This window comes from Mobula birostris, chromosome 12, assembly GCF_030028105.1.
Source record: "Mobula birostris isolate sMobBir1 chromosome 12, sMobBir1.hap1, whole genome shotgun sequence".
NCBI classification, from domain to species: Eukaryota; Metazoa; Chordata; class Chondrichthyes; order Myliobatiformes; family Myliobatidae; genus Mobula; species Mobula birostris.
This window is the reverse complement of record NC_092381.1, coordinates 61,986,483-62,008,699: the sequence shown is the minus strand read 5'-3', so window position 1 is coordinate 62,008,699 and position 22,217 is coordinate 61,986,483. Positions and strand designations below refer to the sequence as shown.

At 42.1% G+C, this 22,217-nt stretch overlaps 1 protein-coding gene across 7 annotated transcripts in view; it reads left to right on the top strand.

Moving 5' to 3' along the window:
- The first annotated feature begins 9,787 nt into the window (after positions 1-9,787).
- The window catches only part of raver2 (ribonucleoprotein, PTB-binding 2), a 179,018-nt gene continuing 166,588 nt past the window's right edge, over positions 9,788-22,217 (top strand). For all 7 annotated transcript variants that reach the window (XR_011888030.1, XR_011888029.1, XM_072273888.1 and 4 more), the window contains exon 1: positions 9,788-10,000. Coding sequence is in view for 5 of the 7 variants with exons in the window: in XM_072273888.1 (XP_072129989.1) it covers positions 9,818-10,000 (183 nt within the window). In the remaining 2 variants the exon portion in view is untranslated. The remainder of the gene's footprint in view (positions 10,001-22,217) is intronic.

Genomic DNA, 22,217 nt, shown 5'->3' with positions numbered 1-22,217 from the left:
CTGGAGGGGAGGTACTACTGAGGATGCAGGAAGTCAGCAGAAGGACTTGGACAGATCAGGAGAATGGACAATGAAGTGGCAGATGGAATACAGCACAGGGAAGTATGCACTCTTGTAGGGAGAATAAAGGTGAGAAGCAAATTCAGAAATCAGAGGTGCAAAGAGACTTTGATCCTTGTACAGAATTCCCTGAAGGTTAATTTGCAGGTTGAGTTGGTAGTAAGAAAGTACAAATGCAATATAAGCATTAATTTCCAGAGGATTGGAATATAAAAGCAAGGATGCAATAATGAGACTTCAAAAGGCATTGATCAAATTGTATTTGGAGTATTGTGAGCAATTTTGGGCCCCATATCTAAAAAAAGGATGTGCTGGCATTGGGAAAGATCCAGAAGAGGCTTAAAGAATGATTTCAAGAATGAGAAGATTAATATATGAAGAACATTTGATGGTTCTGGGCCTGTACTCACTGGAGTTTAGAAGACTTGGGGGGGGTGGTGGTGAGGGGAATCTCATTGAAACCTATTGAATGTTGAAAGTGAGAGAGTAGATGTGGAGAGAATGTTTCCAATAGTGGGAAAGTTTAGGACCACAGTGTATACCCTCAGAATAGAAGGGCATCCTTTTGGAATAGAGGTGAGGAATTCTTTTAGCTAGATGGTCATGTGTCCATGGAATTCATTGCTATAGACGGCTATGGAGGCCAAGTCATTAAGGAAATTTAAAGCAGAGGTTGATAGGTTCTTGATTAGTGAGGGTGTCAAAGGTTATGGGGAAAAGGCAGGAGAATGGGGTTGAGAGGGGAAAAAATATCAGCCATGATCGAATGGCAGAGAAGATCCAATGGGTAAGAAATTGCCTAATTTGTTTCTGTGTCTTGTGGTTGAACACTGCCCATATTCCAAATGCTTTTTAAAAAAAAATCTCCTCTGCAAATTATTATTGAATGTCACCTGGAAGTTTTGATAGATATTATTAAGAGAAATTTCCAAATCTACTGTACTTGGATACTATCAAGAGAGATTTCACAACCTATGGTACTATTGATGTTTAAGGATTCAATAATCAGATGATAATAAATCTATGTTGATCTTGATATTTGAATGATTATCTGAGCACTCAGTCAATATGTTATTTTAGAATCTAGCAGTTTTCTCATCAATGATACTAAACTTCTAGGGGTGTGATTGCCTGATTTCTCCTCCTTATTTTCAAATAGTGGAGTCGCGTTTTTAGCTTTCCAACATTGGAATTTTCAAATGTAGACAACTTTGCCAAAGTATTACATGCCATCTTGGTGCCAAAATTACGGTTACACTTGCAGGCTGCCCAGCACAATCCTCACTGATTTGATTTGACACAAGTAATGCATTTTACTATGTTTCAATATTTGGAAACATTACATGTGTCTAATAATGCCAATCATCTTCAAACTTTCCAAGTGTGGCCTCAACGTTTCAAGTAACTAAGATTCAGAATCACAAATTATTTACTGCCCTTCTCCCTTAAGGCAGAAGAATCTATAAATTCAGTCTTTGTTTAAAACTGGAAAGCATCAGTGTCAGCTGAGTGCATAAACACAAATCAGTGAAAAATCATTCACTGAATTGACAACAGTTTCCCTCTCCACAGTTGTTGCCTGGCCTGCTGGGTACTTCCAGCATTTTCTGTTTTTTTAAAAATAACTAGGTTTTCAGCCTCTGCTTTTTCTTATGCAAAGCATGCTTCTGTTGCAGAAGCCATGTTATAATTTTAAAAGTTGAAATGTTGAGTTGTGAGGTTCACCACCTTGGTGCTACACATATAGGCCAAGGGGAAGGGTATTTGTCAGATTCCTATCAATTGCTGTTGAATTATAATGTTGGATAAATACAGAAATAGCTCCATTATTATATTAGGCCTGAAATGGTAACTGTCCAGGCTCCGCATGTACTTGGATGAGGACCAGGCTCTAGCTTGCCAATATTCACAAGGTACATAGCAGCAAGATTTGGCAGGGAAGATGGGGAAAATTTTGAGAAAAGAGCAAAATAGTTAAATAAAATTTGTAAAAGGAGTCTTGATTACTTCTGTTTTATACCTTAAGCCTTATAAATAATTTTTGCATTTTATACCAAAATCGGAATTTGGTTGTTCCACTTTCTGGCATTTTCTGAATCAATTTATGATCATTATCTGAGAAATGTTAAGTTTATTTCTTTCCAAACAAGTTCTCTCTGACTGAATTGGCAATTGAAATATCAAGCTGTTCAGCAAATAAGAGTATCTAAGCTTGTATGATGATCGTTCAGTTTCCTGTATTACGATTTGGTCCACTGGTGGATTTGACTTATCGATCACCATAGTGAGGGTATGACAATCAGCCAAACCTCCCTTGGTATTAGAGGCAGGTGCTTCTGGTTGTTCCTTACTTGCCCGTGCATCAGTCCAAGTGCCTGGAGAATATCAAGGCAGTGGTCTGTGCCCATGGCCAACCTTCAGTCATCATCTAGTGGAAGGAAATAGTTGTCTAGTGGAAAAAGACAAAGGTGCACTGTTAAAAAAGGCTGCTTAGAAAGAGGTGCAGTCGACGTTTCAGGCCGAGACCCTTCGTCAGAGCTAACTAAAGGAAGAGTGAGTAAGGGATTTGAAAGTTGGAGGGGGAGGGGGAGATCCAAAATGATAGGAGAAGACAGGAGGGGGAGGGATAGAGCCAAGAGCTGGACAGGTGATAGGCAAAAGGGGATATGAGAGGATCATGGGACAGGAGGTCCGGAAAGAAAGACGGGGTTGGGGGGGACCCAGAGGATGGGCAAGAGGTATATTCAGAGGGACAGAGGGAGAAAAAGGAGAGTGAGAGAAAGAATGTGTGCATAAAAATAAGTAACAGATGGGGTATGAGGGGGAGGTGGGGCCTTAGCGGAAGTTAGAGAAGTCGATGTTCATGCCATCAGGTTGGAGGCTACCCAGACGGAATATAAGGTGTTGTTCCTCCAACCTGAGTGTGGCTTCATCTTTACAGTAGAGGAGGCCGTGGATAGGCATGTCAGAATGGGAATGGGATGTGGAATTAAAATGTGTGGCCACTGGGAGATCCTGCTTTCTCTGGCGGACAGAGCGTAGATGTGTCAGCAATGGACCAGGTAAACTTGAGGGCAGGGTGAAAGTTGGAGGCAAAGTTAATAAAGTCAACAATCTATGTTCCGTACCTATTCTGGTATCTGTCCCCCACTTTTCCTTCGCTACATTGACGACTGCATTGGCGCTGCTTCCTGCACGCATGCAGAACTTGTTGACTTTATTAACTTTGCCTCCAACTTTCACACTGCCCTCAAGTTTACCTGGTCCATTTCCGACACCTCCCTCCCCTTTCTAGATCTTTCTGTCTCTGGAGACTGCTTATCCACTGATGTCTACTATAAGCCTACTGACTCTCACAGCTATCTGGACTATTCCTCTTCTCACCCTGTCTCTTGCAAAAACGCCATCCCCTTCTCGCAATTCCTCCGTCTCCGCCGCATCTGTTCTCAGGATGAGGCTTTTCATTCTAGGATGAGGGAGATGTCCTCCTTTTTTAAAGAAAGGGGCTTCCCTTCCTCCACTATCAACTCTGCCCTTAAACGCATCTCCCCCATTTCACGTACATCTGCTCTCACTCCATCCTCCCACCACCCCACTAGGAATAGGGTTCCCCTGGTCCTCACCTACCACCCCACCAGCCTCCGGGTCCAACATATTATTCTCCATAACTTCCGCCACCTCCAACGGGATCCCACCACTAAGCACATCTTTCCCTCCTCCCCCTCTCTGCATTTCGCAGGGATCACTCCCTACGCAACTCCCTTGTCCATTCGTCCCCCCCCATCCCTCCCCACTGATCTCACTCCTGGCAGTTATCCGTGTAAGCGGAACAAGTGCTACACATGCCCTTACACTTCCTCCCTTACCACCATTCAGGGCCCCAAACAGTCCTTCCAGGTGAGGCAACACTTCACCTGTGAGTCGACTGGGGTGATATACTGCGTCCGGTGCTCCCGATGTGGCCTTTTATATATTGGCGAGACCCAACGCAGACTGGGAGACCGCTTTGCTGAACATCTACGCTCTGTCCGCCAGAGAAAGCAGGATCTCCCAGTGGCCACACATTTTAATTCCACATCCCATTCCCATTCTGACATGTCTATCCACGGCCTCCTCTACTGTAAAGATGAAGCCACACTCAGGTTGGAGGAACAACACCTTATATTCCGTCTGGGTAGCCTCCAACCTGATGGCATGAACATCGACTTCTCTAACTTCCGCTAAGGCCCCACCTCCCCCTCGTACCCCATCTGTTACTTATTTTTATGCACACATTCTTTCTCTCTTCTTTTTCTCCCTCTGTCCCTCTGAATATACCTCTTGCCCATCCTCTGGGTCCCCCCCCAACCCCGTCTTTCTTCCCGGACCTCCTGTCCCATGATCCTCTCGTATCCCCTTTTGCCTATCACCTGTCCAGCTCTTGGCTCCATCCCTCCCCTTCCTGTCTTCTCCTATCATTTTGGATCTCCCCCTCCCCCTCCAACTTTCAAATCCCTTACTCACTCTTCCTTCAGTTAGTCCTGACGAAGGGTCTCGGCCTGAAACGTCGACTGCACCTCTTCCTACAGATGCTGCTTGGCCTGCTGTGTTCACCAGCAACTTTGATGTGTGTTACATACCACAGGCAGTACATCACTGGGCACCCTCCGGGCTCCCCTTCCCCCTTCTCTCTCCCCAGGCCTCCCGTCCCATGATCCTCTCCCTTCTCCAGTCTGGTATCCCTCTTGCCAATCAACTTTCCAGCTCTTGGTTCCATCCCTCCTCCTCCTGTCTTCTCCTATCATTTTTGGATCTCCCCCTCCTCCTCCTGTCTTCTCCTATCATTTTTGGATCTCCCCCTCCCCCTCCCACTTTCAAATCTCTTACTAGCTCTTCTTTCAATTAGTCCTGACGAAGGGCCCCGGCCCAAGATGTCGACTGTACCTCTTCCTATAGAAGCTGCCTGGCCTACTGCGTTCACCAGCATTTTTTGTGTGTGTTGCTTGAATCTCCAGCACCTGCAGATTTCTTCATGTCAAAATCAAGTTAATCTTGGTTTACCTTTAGAATAGACTTCTACCAGACAATAAAAGTTTAAACGATCCAAAACAAGCTGGAAATAATAATTTAATTACAACAGGCATTAAATTGTGCTTTAAATTTCTGATGCCCTTTGTTGTTGTCAAATGTGGGTTCTGATATTGAATGGTGTATGTAATGCCTGGTAATGTACTGCCTGTGTATGTACTGCCTGGTAATGAACTGAGATATACAAAGCAGAATTGCAGGCTGGCCTTTAGTTGGCATGAACCTCTGTCATCTCATCTGGGATTTCAACAGTACTATGGTTGTTCCAAAGATTTTTGTCACCTACAATCCAAATAGAATACTCATAGTTCAGTTTATTTTTTGCTCTTGTGCATTTTTCTGCATGCCGTTCTTGATCTTTTTTTTCACTCCAATTTTAAATGCTCAACTGTGTCTTCATTTTCTGCAACAACTGGGCCAAGCAGTATTTGTTGGGGGGAGATGGGGGAAGAGGAATTGTCATTGTTTTGGGCCATCTCTGATGTATAGAAGGATGTTAGTGTGCAAGTCCATAGTTCTCTGGATGTGTCAACACAAGTAAATAGGGTGGTAATATGGCATAGTTGCATAGTGCTGTCACGTGACCAGCAACAATGAATATAGAAATGAGTCAGGTTTTATAAACAAAAAAACATTTATTAAACTGCTCAAAATTAGTAAAAAGATAAACAAACGAAAACCTTCACCGGAAGTAAACTGCTATGCGGCCATTTAACAAATTCAGTACTAGTTCTTAAAGCAGTAAATGCGAACACAGTCTTAAAGTGGTAAATTAGAACACAGTTCTTAGAATGGTAAATTTGAAAGTCCAAGAGATTTATACAGTCAATTAGGAGGAACTTTCCTGAAGTAAAGAATTCCTCAAAGACTCGACGTTACTGTCGATCCCAGCCGGCATCTGCCTTGTCCACAGGACTCACAACGACTGAAATACAACGATTTAAAAAACCTTTTTCCTCCGTAGACTAGATACTGCACAACCTTTTCTGCTGCTTTTAGCAGAGGTTATCTCATACAGATCACTCTTACTTGAATGAATTCAATAATGGTTGATCCTCTCCAAAACTGCTGCATGACTCCTTCAGGTTTCTGTCTTCACTCTCCAATACTACTGAAAAGATACATCAACAAACCTGGCAGCGATTGGTGAAACTACCAGCCCAACACTTCTGTACCTTACAACAGTAAGTAAAACTCCGTTTTAAAATGAAACTGCGTCATAAAAAAATATGCAGCAATACAGAGTAACTGACGAACTAAACTTAAAACTCAACTGGGAAAACTAACTGCGTCACCAGGGGTCTACCCTTATATATACCTGTTGAGAACAGGTCATCACGTGACCTCACATCAGCGGGAAAATTTACATCATGTGACCTCCGCAAGACCATTACATCATCCTCAAAAGACAGTCACAAGATATCCATGAAGTATGTGACAGTGCAGTTTATTTTGCATTTTAAATCAGAATTATGGTCACCAAAGATATTGTAGGCTGAAAGATGTGCTCCACTATTCTCTATACTATGTTAATTTGCTTCACATTGCCATGCAAACCATAATCGTAATCCCTAGGTCCACAATTAATCCCAACTCATTGCAGACCAGTACAACACAGAGAAACTGAAATTAATAGGACTTGAGAAATATGAGATACTTTGTTCCTTTGGTTTGGCCTGCAGATCTTGCTGACCAAGGAAAATACATGGGGTGTGAGTGTTGGGTGTTAATGATAGGAAATATGTAGGGGGAAAAGTACATTTTTGTGTGGAAGTAATTGATGTAAAATTCCAAATTCACATCTGGTGTTAAAAAATAGTTTAAAATTCTGGATGAAATGGTGTTTTTTTTTAAATAACTAGGCAAGATAAAGTTAACTAAACCAAAATTAATAGTCAACCACATTTGTGGGTCAGGAGATGCACATTGGGTAGTGATAGTCATTGTCACTAAGACCAGCATTTTAATTTCAGAGTTATTGAATTTAATAACAAGGTTACGTATAAGGATGAGCAACATGATCAAAGTTGTAAGTTTTGAAGTCTGAAGGAGGACAGAGAAATGTGAAATTCAGGGAGAGAATTTTGCATCCTAGAGCCTCTGCACCTGAAGTCACTCTCACCTGTTGGAATGTTTGTAATTGGTCATTCATAAGTGGGAGGCAATAACCATCTCAAGGGTGTAGAGTTAGAGGACGTGAATGTTATCAAGGGTAGATGTATCACGGGATACCTTGGATGTCACTAGGCCAACTAATTTGTCAGGGAATTTTGCATTTATAGATCATCACTTAAATTTGTATCGCCAGCAAAGCTTTAAGTAACTTGACGTGAATGTAAGTTCTTTTTATTTACTTATTATTTCACAAGGAAAAGTTTTAAAATATTAATATTCTGCAAAATGGTAAATTGAATAATGAGCAATGTGGTAACAAACTACACAGTCCTAATGAGGTGATATGATTTGGAACCATTGCAAAATTCTTTAATTAGTACTTAACACAAGGAAATAAAATACCATTAATATATCATTATCTAGTTACTATCCAAGGCCCTCTGTTGGAAAGTATGAACCTAGCAGTTGATGCTAGGAATGGTTTTTAATTTTTTACCATGCCCTCTGATCAAACGATTGTTCAACACTACATTGACCTGATTTTTCTCTGCTGCTTTTTTTGAGTGCATGGCAAAAAAGGGAGATTTAAAAAAAAAAGGCTGAGATCTACAATTAAGTATAATTTTATAATGGAAATGGAAGAAGAGTGATCTGGACATAAACCCTGCCTTACTTTATATTGGGTCCATTTCTAGTTTGCTGGAGAAGATGGCCCTCGAATTGTTTTCTAGCTATTTTAAAGGGAACTTGCAGGAATCTCCATCAACACATTGAAATGTAGATCACCTTTTTCCATAGCCATCCAGAAGTAAAGGCTACAGGGGGAAGGCAGGAGAATGGATTTGAGATGGGTTGAACAGCTTAATAATGCTCCTATGTCTTACGGTCTTTCCAGCCCTGATGAAGGGCCTTGGTCAGTGTCATGTACCCCGTGACGGGGATAAAGAACCAGCAGAAATAGAGAACACTTTGGAGTCCAGTATTGCTATAAACTACTAATATTTATTAGTAACTATGCAATACAGTAATATAAATGTAGATAAATCAAACAGGTTAGCAATGATTATATATAAAAGTAAGTGTGGAATATATATGTATGAAAACCAAGCTTCTTTAAGTCTAGGGGTAAAATGATACAGTCTTACAATGTTGAGTAAAGTTCAGTTCAGTTCGTGGTATTTAGTTGAGTAGTGATGGGGGGAGAGAGAGAGAGAGGGAGGGAGGGAGAGAGAGACAGACAGACTCAAGTCCTCAGGTGAGCTAATCCCATCGATCTTCTCGTCATCCTCCGAAATCCTTTACAAGTCACCGGCTGTGACTTTAGCCAGGGGGACCGGTTTTCCTGTGCTGGAGCTATCACCCCGGCAAGGGTGGACACATAGACAACTCCCCACCAGTCAACCCCTTCTTCAGCGGTGGAATAGCAACTTGGATCGATCCGCCTGATCGATCTTCCAAAACCCACTTTCTCTGCGGGCACAACAATGCTCATTCAGTGTCTGGATCATGTGTCTGAGGTCTGTATCATCTGACCTATTTAATTCTCTGTGCTGAGCATCACCTGTCATTCAAAGAGTCCCTCCTTCATCTGTAAAGGAAATGTACAAGCAGGCAACAAGTCCTTGAAGAAATATCAACAACCTGCTGAAAATCATAACATCGAGTGTCCACTAAATAACACTGCCTTCGGTCACGATAGCAACTTTTGAGCTGCTCTGTGCTGTCTCCAACTCCAAACTCAGTAAAAATCCAAAGTTACTTCCAATGCCTTAAAGTGACAGTCCAACCGTTAATCTTCATCTCTCTCTCTCTCTCTCTCCCTCTCTCTTTTCAAAAGCAACATATTGGTGGTAAATAACTTTGTCTCTCTCTCCTTTCCAAACAAACCATCAATGATAAATGTGTCCCTCCAAACAGTTAAAAGGGGTACTCCTGGATCCCCTCACAGTCAGAAACACCCATTGTGCATTCTCCTCAGCAGCTTCCTCACTTGCTGAGTTCTTCCAGCATTTTGTGTGTGTTGCTAAAGGCTTCCTGCATCTGCAGAATTTCTTGTTGTTATTAAATTGAGGAGCAGAGTTGAGGGGCTGACTGTTTACTGCTCCTGCTCCGCTATTGCAACTATACCTTGAAAGTTTATTACATCACCATTGCTGGATATGAGCTTCGGCATTCCTGAACCAACAGCATTGTAGGAGTATCTTCGCCTGACTGATCACCGTGGATCTTAAGCGGCAGCTCATCCTCATCTTTATCAGTGTAAGTGCGTTAGCGGGTTCGGTCGGCGGGCGGCGCTGCCTGCGCCCTGCGGTACCGGGTTCGGGCGGCGGGCGGCGCTGCCTGCGCCCTGCGGTACCGGGTTCGGGCGGCGGGCGGCGCTGCCTGCGCCCTGCGGTACCGGGCTCGGGCGGCGGGCGGCGCTGCCTGCGCCCTGCGGTACCGGGCTCGGGCGGCGGGCGGCGCTGCCGGCGCCCTGCGGTACCGGGCTCGGGCGGCGAGCGGCGCTACCTGTGCCCTTGTTTTAAGCAGCCTCGGGCTCGCGGCCGTTCCAATTTGCAACGGTTGCCTCTCGAAAATGGCGGCGGCACCGTCGGACCATCGGTCCGCACTGTTGCAGCGGGATCCGGCGGCGGTGACAGGAGAGCTGCCGGTACTTTCGCCTCAGGAAATTAAGCGGCGGCTGCAGAGGACCCGCAGAGCACTAAGCAACAGGAGAAAGATCCTGCTGAAGCACCTGCCCCCGGACAGCGGCAGCCAGGTACCGGGGCAGGTGGGCGAGGCGGGTGGGGCAGGTGGGTGCCGGGGTGGGGGGTGGTCCATGTCCAGGTACAGGTGCAGCATCACCCACCTGCAGCCGGTCTCGGATCCTGACCACTTGCCGCTGACGGGGGAGGGAACGGGTCCTCCTGCTGCCAGTTGATGTGTCCGGAGCCAAGTGGTGGTCAACATGGCGATGAGGAGTCCACCTGAAACATTAACCTTTTCTCTCCCCGTTTGCTGTGCATTTCCAGCGTTTATTCTTCTTCGTATGGATGTCTGCTATCTGCACACTGTAATTTACGCACGCAGCAGCTTGGCTGTTGTGAGTGAGAGAGCAATGCGACTAGTGTTTAGACTACTTAATGACTGGTGGATTCTAGTCATTGATTTTTTTTGAAGGTTTAGGATGGGGATGATAGTGGTTATTGAGCTGATCCACGTTGACACAACTGCCCAACCCCGATTTTGTTTTTGACAAATAATTTATGCAATGTTTCTTAACGTGATATTCTGCTTGAGTTATGTTTTCCTTAAACAATATATTGTATTATTTTGAATGTACTTTGTAGAACGAAGTTTGCCCAGTTGTTTCTCCTTAAAGTTATCGATTATTTAGTAAATAAATTTATTTTTCATCCTTTGGCACTAATTTCGAAACCGTGCATTTTCGAACCATCACCATTTCAACATATTGCAGCGATATATTTACTCCTAAAGTGAAATTAGTATTCAATATTTTTGGTTTCACCACCTGCACCAACAAATAAGTTCCACAAATGAGCCGCCCCTTGTGGTTGCTTTTTTTTACACCAGGTGTTAGTACAATGGCCGTTTCATATCAATGTATTTGCTTTGTCCCTTGGAAAACAAATAATTAACATTTAATCACGGAAAGTCATACAAATAGTTTCTGCAGCTGCTTTATCTCTATATTTATAATGTGCTATGAAACAAAACTTCAGAGTTATTAATAGTTCCTGTACGTTTGAGTAAAACTTTAGTTAATGGCTGGTTTACTTCATAGTGTTGCTACATCATAATTGAACTTATAGCAACTGGGCAATTTAAAAATACATCCGGCACATTTGGGTACTTTTTCCCTCCTTCTATGCAGAGTTGCTCTTATAAGCACTCCTCACTCAATGAACTGAAATGTGACCTTATGTACAAGAATAGTATGTTTTGGAGAGAACCATGAGATTTGTACCCTGAATGTTACTGAATGCTGTGAGCTTTGCAATCAGATGGGCTGGAAGCTAAGAATCAATCTAAATAAAATAAGTAAAGTGACACTGTAATTTTGTGTGTTGGAGCTTGCGCCCTTTGCTGGTTGTTTGTATGAACTAGTTGCAGAGGTAGTAACTCATGAGATGTTAACTGATGTCTCCAGGATTCCCAATATCTAATTACCCAGAATGAAGGACTAAGAAGAAAGAAGTAATCTGAACTAGACAAATTCCTGAACCTTGCATCAGTTGGACTTGAGGGATGTTCTGAGGTGTGACCAGATGTCAATCCATGACCTGTCATTGTGCAGAATGTGTTTAAATACAGTTAAATCAAGTCACTTTAATTAGTGTGTTTACTAAACCTCTTCTGGCAAGAGTTTTCTTCAAATCTTGCATGCTATATTTAAAAGTAGTCAAGATCGTCATCCAGCTGAATGGGGATGGCCAGAGTTTTTGTTTTATTGCGTAATATCTTGATCTTCTCCCCAAAATATCTTTGGCAGAGGCAGATTTGGTTCTTCTGTTAAAGCCGACAAGTGTGTTTAATAAAATAAAAAATATTTCCTGCTTCTGAAATTTTGAAACAAAATACAGAAAATACTAGGCACACACACGATATATCTGAGGGAAGAAATGTTACAGGTGTTTCATATTAATTTTTTTAAAAAAAACATTCCCAGACCTGGTAAAGGGGAAAAAAACAAGGTACAGATGAACCCCACCCCCACTATTGCTGTTTGAGTTATGGAAATTCCCCTTTATGGAATTCACATCACTGCACAAAAATACAAGATCAAATACAGAATCAAATTGACTCTTGTGAAATTTATGTGAGTGAGGAATAAGATAAATGTAAAAAAAAACAACTAATTTTGTGTACTTCTATTTTTCCAGTTTTTATTTCATGGTGCATGTACAAACTAGTGCAGGTTGATCGTATTACTGTCTAGCATTTTTAATATTATTTATCCTTAATGTCTGAAACAGCGCCAGTAAGTTAAAGAGCAACTTGTAAGTCTAAGCTGAAAATGAAGACAAAAAAGGCTGCAGTTGCTAGAATCTGATCAAGGAAGGTGATTGATTTATTAATTCTGTACCTACCTATACCAGTTGCCATTACCTTCCAGCCTCCAGTTTGTTTTATACTCTAAATTACTTGGCTCCAAACTCAGCTGTTTTGGAAACTGACAAATAAATCTTTAATGGTTCCTGCCCTGAACCAGCAGCTATGGTGCTTTCATTACCATTAAGAGAGTTTTTTTTATATTTCAAAATATACTTTATTAAAAAATAAAATTATATACAATAAACCATTCAATGGCTCTCAATCCTTTACATACGTTTCCCTTATGGTCTCTAGATATCCGTACTTTGGCCACCCATGTGGTAATCTGATGGTTCGCCTTCCCACACCATTGTTGAGGGGTATACTCCCCGCCACCTGACCCCTCCCACTCCCGCAGGAGAAGAACCCTAAATTGTGGTCCTTCCCCATTAAGAGAGATGTCCTGTAGTAATGCATCTCCAGATATAACATAGAAACCATTTTCCTAGGAACATAAACTCTACATTATGTTGGAGTCACCTGTAGTTTTTAAGTTGCAGGGAGGGATGGATAAGACGAAGGACATAGGGTGAGGTCAGGGATTGGAATGATATTAAACTTTTGATAAGGTTGTTGGTTTGATGGGTTAATGAGGGAGGTTGATGAGGACCCAGAAAGGAATGTAAATGTTGTGAAATGTGGACCTGTAGGAATTAGCCTATCAGAACATGTTCGTGGAATGGGCTGCAGGCGAAGGTGGTGGAGGTGGATATGATAGGGACTTTTAAGAGACTCCTGTATCGGTACATGAAGCTTTGAAAAATAGAAGGCAATGGGTAACCCTAGGTAATTTCTAAAGCTAATACATGTTCAGCATTCTGCTTCATTTGGCAGATAATTCCACAAATTCACCACTCTTTGGGAAAAGCAGTTTCTTCTCATTTCCATCCTAAATTTACTCCCCCGAATCTTGAGGTTATGTCCCTTAGTTCTCATCTCATCTACCAGTGGAAACAATTTTCCTTTCATAATTTTATATGTTTCTATAAGATCTCCTCTCATTCTTCTGAATTCCAGCGAGTACAGTCCCAGGTGACTCAATCTCTCCTCATAGTCTTTCCCCCTCATCTCTGGAATCAACCTGATAAACCTCCTCTGTACTTCCTCCAAAGCCAGTATATTCTTCCTCAAGGAAACCAGAACTGCGTGTAGTACTCCAGATGTCGCCTCACCAGTACCCTGTACAGTTACAGCATAACCGCCCTGCTCTTAAGTTCAATCCCTCTAACAATGAAGGCCAACATTCTATTTGCCTTCTTGATAGCCTGCTGCACCCACCTGCAAACCAACCTTTTGTGATTTATGTACAAACATTCCCAAGTCCCTCTGCACAGCATCATGCTGCAATCTTTTACCATTAAATAATAATCTGCTCTTCAATTTTTCCTTCCAAAGTGGATGACCTCACATTTACCAACATATTCCATCTGCCAGACCCTATCCCGCCCACTTAACCTATCTATATCTCTCTGCAGACTGTCTGTATCCTCTGCACAAATTGCTTTTCCACTCAATTTAGTGTCATCAGCAAACTTAGATACACTATGCTTGATCCCCTCTTCGAGATCGTTAATGTATATTGCCAACACCGACACCTGTGGAACGCTGCTCACCACTGATCGCCACCCAGAGAAAGACCCATGCGTCCCAACTCTCTGCTTTCCTTTGGTTAAAAACCTCTACCCATGCTAATACATCACCTCCAACCCTATGCATCCTTATCCAATGGATAAGTCTTTTAATGTGGCACCTTATGGAATGCCTTCTGGAAATCCAAGTAAATAATGTCCATCTGTTCCCCTCTATCTACTTTGCTCATTATATCCTCAAAGAACTCCAGTAAGTTTGTCAAACAGGACCTGTCTTTGCTGAATCCATGCTGCATCTGTCTAATGGATCCATTTCTTTCCAGATGCCTCACTATTTCTTCTTTAATGATAGCTTCAAGCATTTTCCTAACTACAGATGTTAAACTAACTGACCTATAGTTATCTGACGTTTGCCTACATCCGTTATTTTGAACAGTGGTGTGACATTTGCCAGGACCTGCCCAGAGAATTTAGGTAAATTATAACCAAAGCCTCTACTATAACCTCTGCCATATCTTTCATTATCCTGGGATAAGTTCTCATCAGGACCGGGGGACTTGTCTTTGTATAAGCGCACAAGTTTGCTCAGCACTACCTCTTTAGTGATAGCTATTGTATTGAGGTCCTCACCTCCCATTGCATCCATATCATCTCTCTTTGGCATGTTAGATGTGTCCTCCACCGTGAAGAGCGACACAAAGTAGTCATTCAAAACCTCGGCCATTTCCTCATTACCCAATATCAATTCCTGCCACTCATCCTCCAAGGGACCTATGTTCACTTTAGCCACACTTTTCCACTTTATATAATAATTTAAACTTTTACCATCTGTTTTTATATTTTGTGCTAGTTTATTTTCATAGTTTATATTCCCTTTCTTTATTGCTCACTTAGTGGTTCTTTGTTGCTTTTTAAAGTTTTCCCTGTCTTCCAGTTTTCTGCTACTCTTGCCAACTTTATATGCATGAGATGTTAGATTGATGCCTTCCTTTATTTCTTTAGCTATCCATAGCTGGCTCCCTCCACCCTTGCTGTCCTGCTTTTAACTGGAATGTACTTTTGTTGAGCTCTGTGAAAAATCTCTTTGGAAGTCTTTCACTGTTCCTCAACAGTCCCACCGTATAACCTGTGTTCCCAGTTTACCCCATACAACTTCTCCCTCATCCTGTTGTTGTCCTCCTTGTACACTGGATTTAGATCGAACTATTGCACCCTCCATTGCCTGAAAAAGTCAGTCATACTCTGATCACTCTTTCCAAGAGCAACCTGAATTACAAGATTGCTAATTTTACCTGTCTCATTGCACAGGACCAGATCCATGCTCCCTTGTAGGTTCAGTAGCATGCTGTTCAAGAAAGCTATCATGTAAAGAGGTTGATAAAATTAATGTAATGGTTGACAATAAAAAAAATCTTTGCTGTTAGACTGTTATCTGGTGTTGCAACTTTGCTGGTCAATCTCCCAATGAAAGATTGGGGAAGCATACATAATTCAAATGGACTTGTCATCATTTGTTACTCAAGCTATGGAATGGATGCCAGGAAAGGGAGAAAATTCCATTTTTTTGTAGAAGAAAGCTGAAAATAACTTTAGGTACCAGTGAAGCTAAATCTGAGAAGATGTCTTGTACAAAGCAAAATTTATGATCTGGTTTCTAACCTCTGGCTATTTTTAACACTAAAACTAATGTCAAATAATCTGTAATGGATGATGTAATTTTTTTTCTGAACATGCTAGAGAAAATGCAAGATACTCCCTTGCGTTAGATAAATTGGAATAAGTCCATAAAGGTGTATTACAGAATTTATTAGAAAGAATGAGTTTGTTCGATCAAAAGGAGTATCCTCATCCCATCTTTCAGGCTTGCATTATTTTGTTTTGGTTTTGTTATTTGTGCATTCATCCTTGCACATTAACCTATAGAAGAGGGAGGAAGTTTCAGATGCCATGAGTGAAAACACTCTGAAGGAACTTTCAACATTTTTGTTCTGTTTTTAACTTTATGATGCTAGCCATGATGAAACCTGCATGGTGGTGCATTGCAGGATAAAAAAGAATAAGGTTTGTAATTACTACCATAATAGACAAGTCCTGTTATAGAAAGTAGTGTTCTGGACTTCGGTTGTTGTCACAGAGAGAGAGAGAGAGTCACAGAAAGCTACAGCACAGAAACAGGCCCTTCGGCCCATCCAGTCCATGCTGAACCATTTAAACTGCCTTGTCCCATCAACCTGCACCCGGACCATAGCTGTCCATCTCTCCCATCGATGTACCAACCAAACTTCTCTTACACGTTGAAATTGAAATGGCATCCACCACTTGCTCAGGCAGCTCGTTCCATACTGTAGTTTCCAGGATAACTCCGAATTCTTGACATTTTCTCCACATTTGAACTGAAAGTTAAATCTGTTTTAGTTATTTATTTATTTGTCTATTTGGCAATAAAACATGGAGTAGGGCTTCTGGCCCTTCAGCCACACCACCTCAGCAACCATCAACAACCACGATTAATCCTAACCTAATCATGGGACAATTTACAATGACCAATGAACCCACCCACAGTCTTTGGACTGTGCGAGGGAACCGGAGAACCCAGGGAAAACCCATGCATTCCATGGGGAGGACGGACAGAGACTTCTTACAGATGATGCTGGAACTGAACTCTGAACTCCGACACCCCGAGCTGTAATAGCGATGCACTAACCACGATGTTACCATGGCGACCATTAATTTATCCCACTAATTGGTGAACGATGATGTCTGCAGTCTCCTCCCAACTCCCTGGAGATTGCCCCACCACTGAAATGAGTCTGGGGTCATTGAAACCCCTCCGGGTCGTATCCAGAATGGGGTCAGTGGGCAGATCAGCTCTGTAACCCAACTCCAGGAAGCTGGCACTCCTCCACCGGACTCCATGACGATACAGGACCATAGAGCGGTCTGAGTGACTGTGGGGAGACCTCTCAGGGAGATGGGGTTCTGTGTCCATGCTGGGACCCTCTGAAGAGATCCGAGTCATCAGTTTGACCCTCCCCAAAAATAACCGAGCCCCACTGATGTAAACTCTGACCCTACTGTGTAACCAGCCAAGGATCTCCCCGGAGCAGCGACACTGTGGAGCAACCATCTCGGGAATCTTCCATTCTCCGGAACTGTTAAATCTGTCTGATTGATTTTTATCATAGACTCTGCTCCATTGCTGAAACAATGTTGTGGAAAAACATGCAAGTATTTCCGTCTTCTCTTTTTTATTTTCCGCCATTTTCTAAGTCTTTGATCTCCCACTCCCTCAATCAAAATCAAAGTATGTTATTTTTCCCTATAATAAATGTTCAAGATGGTTATACAGGTTAAATTTTTTAGCAATCCTGACAATGGAGTGAAGTTTACAAATGAAGTGCAAATGGATGTTGAGTGTGGAAGCTTGGGATCTCTCTAAATTTTGGCATAATGAGGAAATCAAATCAAATTCAAGTTTAATTATCATTCAATCATACATCAATACCACCGAATCTAAGTGCAAAACATAACAAAGCACATTCAAAGTAGTGAGCAAAAATAAACATAGTAATGGGAAAAAAACAGATGTACAGAACCCAAATCCCTGAATGACATGTCTCGCAAATTGATGGTACAGTGCAGACACACACAATCCAGTCTGTCGTTCCACCAGTCGAACACTGGAGGGGTGCAGTGATGGGAGAGGCCAACTCCCAAGCAAGCACGGACACTACAGTGTCTCCTTGCCTGCACTGCAGCAGCTGTCAAACCAGTGGCTACAACTGAGGCCACGTAGGTGCCTTGCCACCTTGCTGCCTGTCAGTCCATCCACCAAACAAGGAAAGCAGGCCTGTGGCATCTTACGTTATCAGTGTCCAGCAGGGTCTTGCGATTACAAGAGGAATATCTGAGACAACTGACAACTACACATGGCCACATTGGACATTGGATGTTGGTCTCGCACTCTGACCCCGACGCCCCCCCCCCCCCCGATGCCCCCTGCAGCAGGCAGCCACATGGTCTGTACCCAGGCCAGTTCCTCCAACACCTAGTTCAGCTACTTTGATCGATGACCAGGTGGGACAGACACAGCACCTAACGCTCTTGGCCCAGCACTGCTTTGTGACAGTAAAAAAGGCATTTAACAAAGGAAAAAAAACGCCTTTGGTCAGTCTTCAAGAGGCCACTGTGTCTGAATGTGCCACCATCTGACCAGAAATGGCACCACTGTATTCAGTTCTGAGCAAATATCTAGGAAATGGAATCATAAGAGAATGTCTGTCGAAAAGGATATCAGTCTCTATTTATCATTATTAACTTGGAGAAAGGACGTTTTTAATCAGAACAAATCTGGTCGGGGTAAAATGGCAGCTTGCAGCTTGAAGCTTGTTAGTCAAAACTGAACAAAAATGGTGCCACAGTAGTAGAGTGATTAGGGAGACGCTGTTACAGCTTGATGTGTCGGAGATCAGAGTTCAATTCCACCGTCACCTGTGAGGAGTGTGTGCATCCTCCCTGATGAATGCACGGGATTTCCCTTGGCACTCAGGTTTCCTCCCACAATCCAACGACACACTGGGTAGGTTAATTGGTCCTTGTTATTAGGTTAAGGTTAAACCGGAGTTGCTGGGGGTTGTTGAGTTGGCGTGGCTTGAAGGGTTGGAAGGGCTTACTCTGTGCTGTATTGCTAAATAAATAATGGAGTTGAATCAGCAGCAAGATAGACTCATTTCTACAAGGAAGGAGGATAAGGAAATAGAAATCCACCAAGAATGTCTTGATGATTAGGAGACAAACTAAAAGAGTGCACAGGCCATCCCCATTGTCCTATACATTTGATTGAATTTCCATAAACAAAAGTTCAATGTGTGTAATTTCTTGTTATAAATGACAGAACTAGTTCCCTTTGTGCTCTAGGCATTTGAAAATGTGTGATGCCAAAGCAGCTGGAGCCTACCACACGAAGAAAGTCATCTTTAGAGCACTAAGTTGGTTAGCAGCATTTGTGATTCTTCGGATACAGTATTTTGTCATTGCTACGCCTCCCAAAAGCAAACAAAAGTGTGTGGTGCTAGTGAATCTATAAAAATGAAAACTATTACAATGATATAAAAGGGAGGGGTGCCACTGAAAATTGCCAAAGTGTTGGTTTTCAATCATTCCAGATGTTTCCTGGATCAGAGGGCCTGAGTTGTAATAAGAAGTTGGATAGACTTGGGTTGTTTTCTCTGGAGCAGCGAAGGTTGAGGGGAGACATGATAGAGGTTTATAAGATTATGGGATAAAATGGAGTAGACAAACAGCTTTTTCTTCTTTTCCCAGGGTTGAAATGTCTGATATCAGAGGCCACACATTTAAGGTGAGAGTGTAATTTCAAAGGAGATGTGAGGGGCAAGTTTTTTACACAGACTGGTACAGATTTTTAAGAGACGTTTAGATAAACTTATGAATGTGAGGAAAATGGAAGGGTATGGGCATTGCGCAGGCAGAAGAGATTAATTTAATTGGCCACTTAATCACCAATTTAATTGGTTTGGCACAGACTGAAAAGCCTGTTCCTGTGCTGTACTGCTGTATGTTCAACAGTTTTAATCATCCTAAAGGTTAAGATGATACTGGTGACTTCAGCAACTTCTGCCCGGTGGCTAACGAAACAAGGAAAACAACTAAATACTTTGTTTATCACACTTTTTCTGACAAATGATCATCACAAAACAAAAATGATCTGTAACTTCCCTTTGGACTTGAAGGCAATTGGATGTGGCAGAACCAAGGCAAGGTGGCAGGCTCGGAGTCATCACCAAGAGCGAGGAGGACCTGAAGTTCGATTTAAGTGCTGGGCTGAAGGCTGAATTAAGGTGGCGAGGTTTGAGCACCGGAGTGGATTGAGGCAACTGAACTCTATGATTGCACAGAGATTTGAGCGCTGTGCTGAATCAAGGCGGTAAGGTCCAGGCCCCAAAGCCTATCGAGGCAATTGAACCCGATGTTTGGGCGTTGATTTAGGTACTGGACCTGGTTAAAAATATCACTGTGTCGGGGCCCTAGGCGAGGGGCAGACTGGTTCAGATTGTTGCTCCATGACAGTTACTGGTCTCTGCTCTGAACTATGGGACTCTCTCGCAGACTTCAGTTCAGAACGCTATTTGCTTGTGAGTTTTTTTTCTCTCTCTGTACATTGGGTGTTCATTTTTTTAATATGGGTTCTTTTGGGTTTTTTTGTTTCATGGCTGCCTGTTAGACAAATCTCAAGTTGTATAATGTAAATATACTTTGATAAATGTACTTTGAACTTTGAAAGGACAAAACATGCATCCTTGATCACATTAAAGGATCAGCTCCAATGCGAGCTACTATTATAGGAAATAGTGAAATGGTTTGGTAATTGAGTTGAAAAACCTGTAGGTGATTTTCTTGAAGATAAAAATCAGCACTGAATACCTATTAGCCTGATTATTCAGAGAAAATCAAGGAGCCTGTTCAAATATTTGAAGAAAAAGCATGCTGATGAAAGTGGAGACATTTGCAAGTAGAGGGTGATTTAATAGACTTAAAACAAGGGAAAAACTGCATAATATTAAAATAACAGGGAAGCACCAAGTATTCACCAAATTGCACTGATGCGTTTCCTGATGTTTGGGGGCTGATGATTAGGGAAGGGAATTATTGTGTCTAATAAGTCTTCAATGTAGATGCGACAAGATGATATTGGAATGTACTTATTACAAAGGAGGAAAAGAATGCTCCAGGACATAAACGAGCAAAAGGACTGACCCTTTTGGTAAAAAAAAATTACAGGATTACAAACTAAGCCTTTCCTCTTTTGGGCACTTGAAGGAATTTGCAAGGCATCTCTTCAGATCATTTAGAAGTCCAACAAAATGGCTTGGGTGCAGTTGTTCCTTTTCGATAACTGGTTTATGAACCATTTTGTTCATGAAATAGAGAGATAGTGTGCTTCTGAATCATGTCATTTAAGACTTTATTGATACTCAATGATGCCTCTGGGCTCTGGAATTTTTGGATGATTTTCTTGTTACTGAATTCACCAGCCATTCTCCAGCCAGTAAACGATAATGTGATTACATCTCTTAAAGCATACTATGTCTGCAGATCATTTTTTTTTCAAGCTTGTTAAAGTAACTAATGCAGCAGAAGGCAAGACTATAAGGCAGGGGTTCCCAACCTGGCGTCCTTGGACCTGTCGGCTAATGGTAGGAATCCATGGCAAAAAAAAGTTGGGGATCCCTGCTTTAAGAGAATTTTGGAAGTCAAGATGCTGTGAAGACTATCGTAGATCCTTGGACTGAGGTAAAACAAAGAAATGTAGTGTATGGAAGAAGCTTTACCCTAATGTCCATGATTTTTGAGAGTTTTTTTATCTCTGAGACAATAGAATATATGAAGGAATAAGTGGTAATCTTTGGTAACCAACTTCAATTTGAGATTAGTGAGGATATCACCAACTTGCTTGAATGTCGTGCTGAAGAACTAAACAAGGAAGGCAATATGGAACTGGACACAGCTGTTAGATAGAGAGAGGAAAGAACAAGAAGTTGAAACCCAGAACCTGGAGAAATTCACTGCAAAAGTATTGTTAACAGCTTTGAAGAAATTTAAAGAAGGCTTGGCAATGCTGTAAGAGCAAGACTGTAACTTTAGAAGATACACTAAGGTTTGAAGGATGTCAACATGTGTACTTGATGCTACTAAGAAATTTTAAATGAAAAAGGGGATAAATGAGGACTGCAGCATTCATGTGACCCTGACCTTTACAAAAAATTGAGCTATAACCTCAGTAAAACTACCAGGGATGCCAAGAACATTTTAACAGACCAAAATTGAGTCCCAGACCAGCTATCAGTTGTGGTAGGGCTTACATGCCATAATGGCTACAAAATGAAGTTGGGCAGCTTTACTTCTAACAGCACATTCCTTTCTAGAACATAGAACATAGAATAGTACAGCACAGTACAGGCCCTTCGGCCCACAATGTTGTGCCAACCCTTAAACCCTGCCTCCCATATAACCCACCACCTTAAATTCCTCCATATACCTGTCTAGTAGTCTCTTAAATTTCACGAGTGTATCTGCCTCCACCACTGACTCAGGTAGTGCATTCCACGCACCAACCACTCTCTGAGTAAAAAAACATTCCTCTAATATCCCCCTTGAACTTCTCACTCCTTACCTTAAAGCCACGTCCTCTCGTATTGAGCAGTGGTGCCCTGGGGAAGAGGCGCTGGCTATCCACTCTATCTATTCCTCTTATTATCTTGTACACCTCTATCA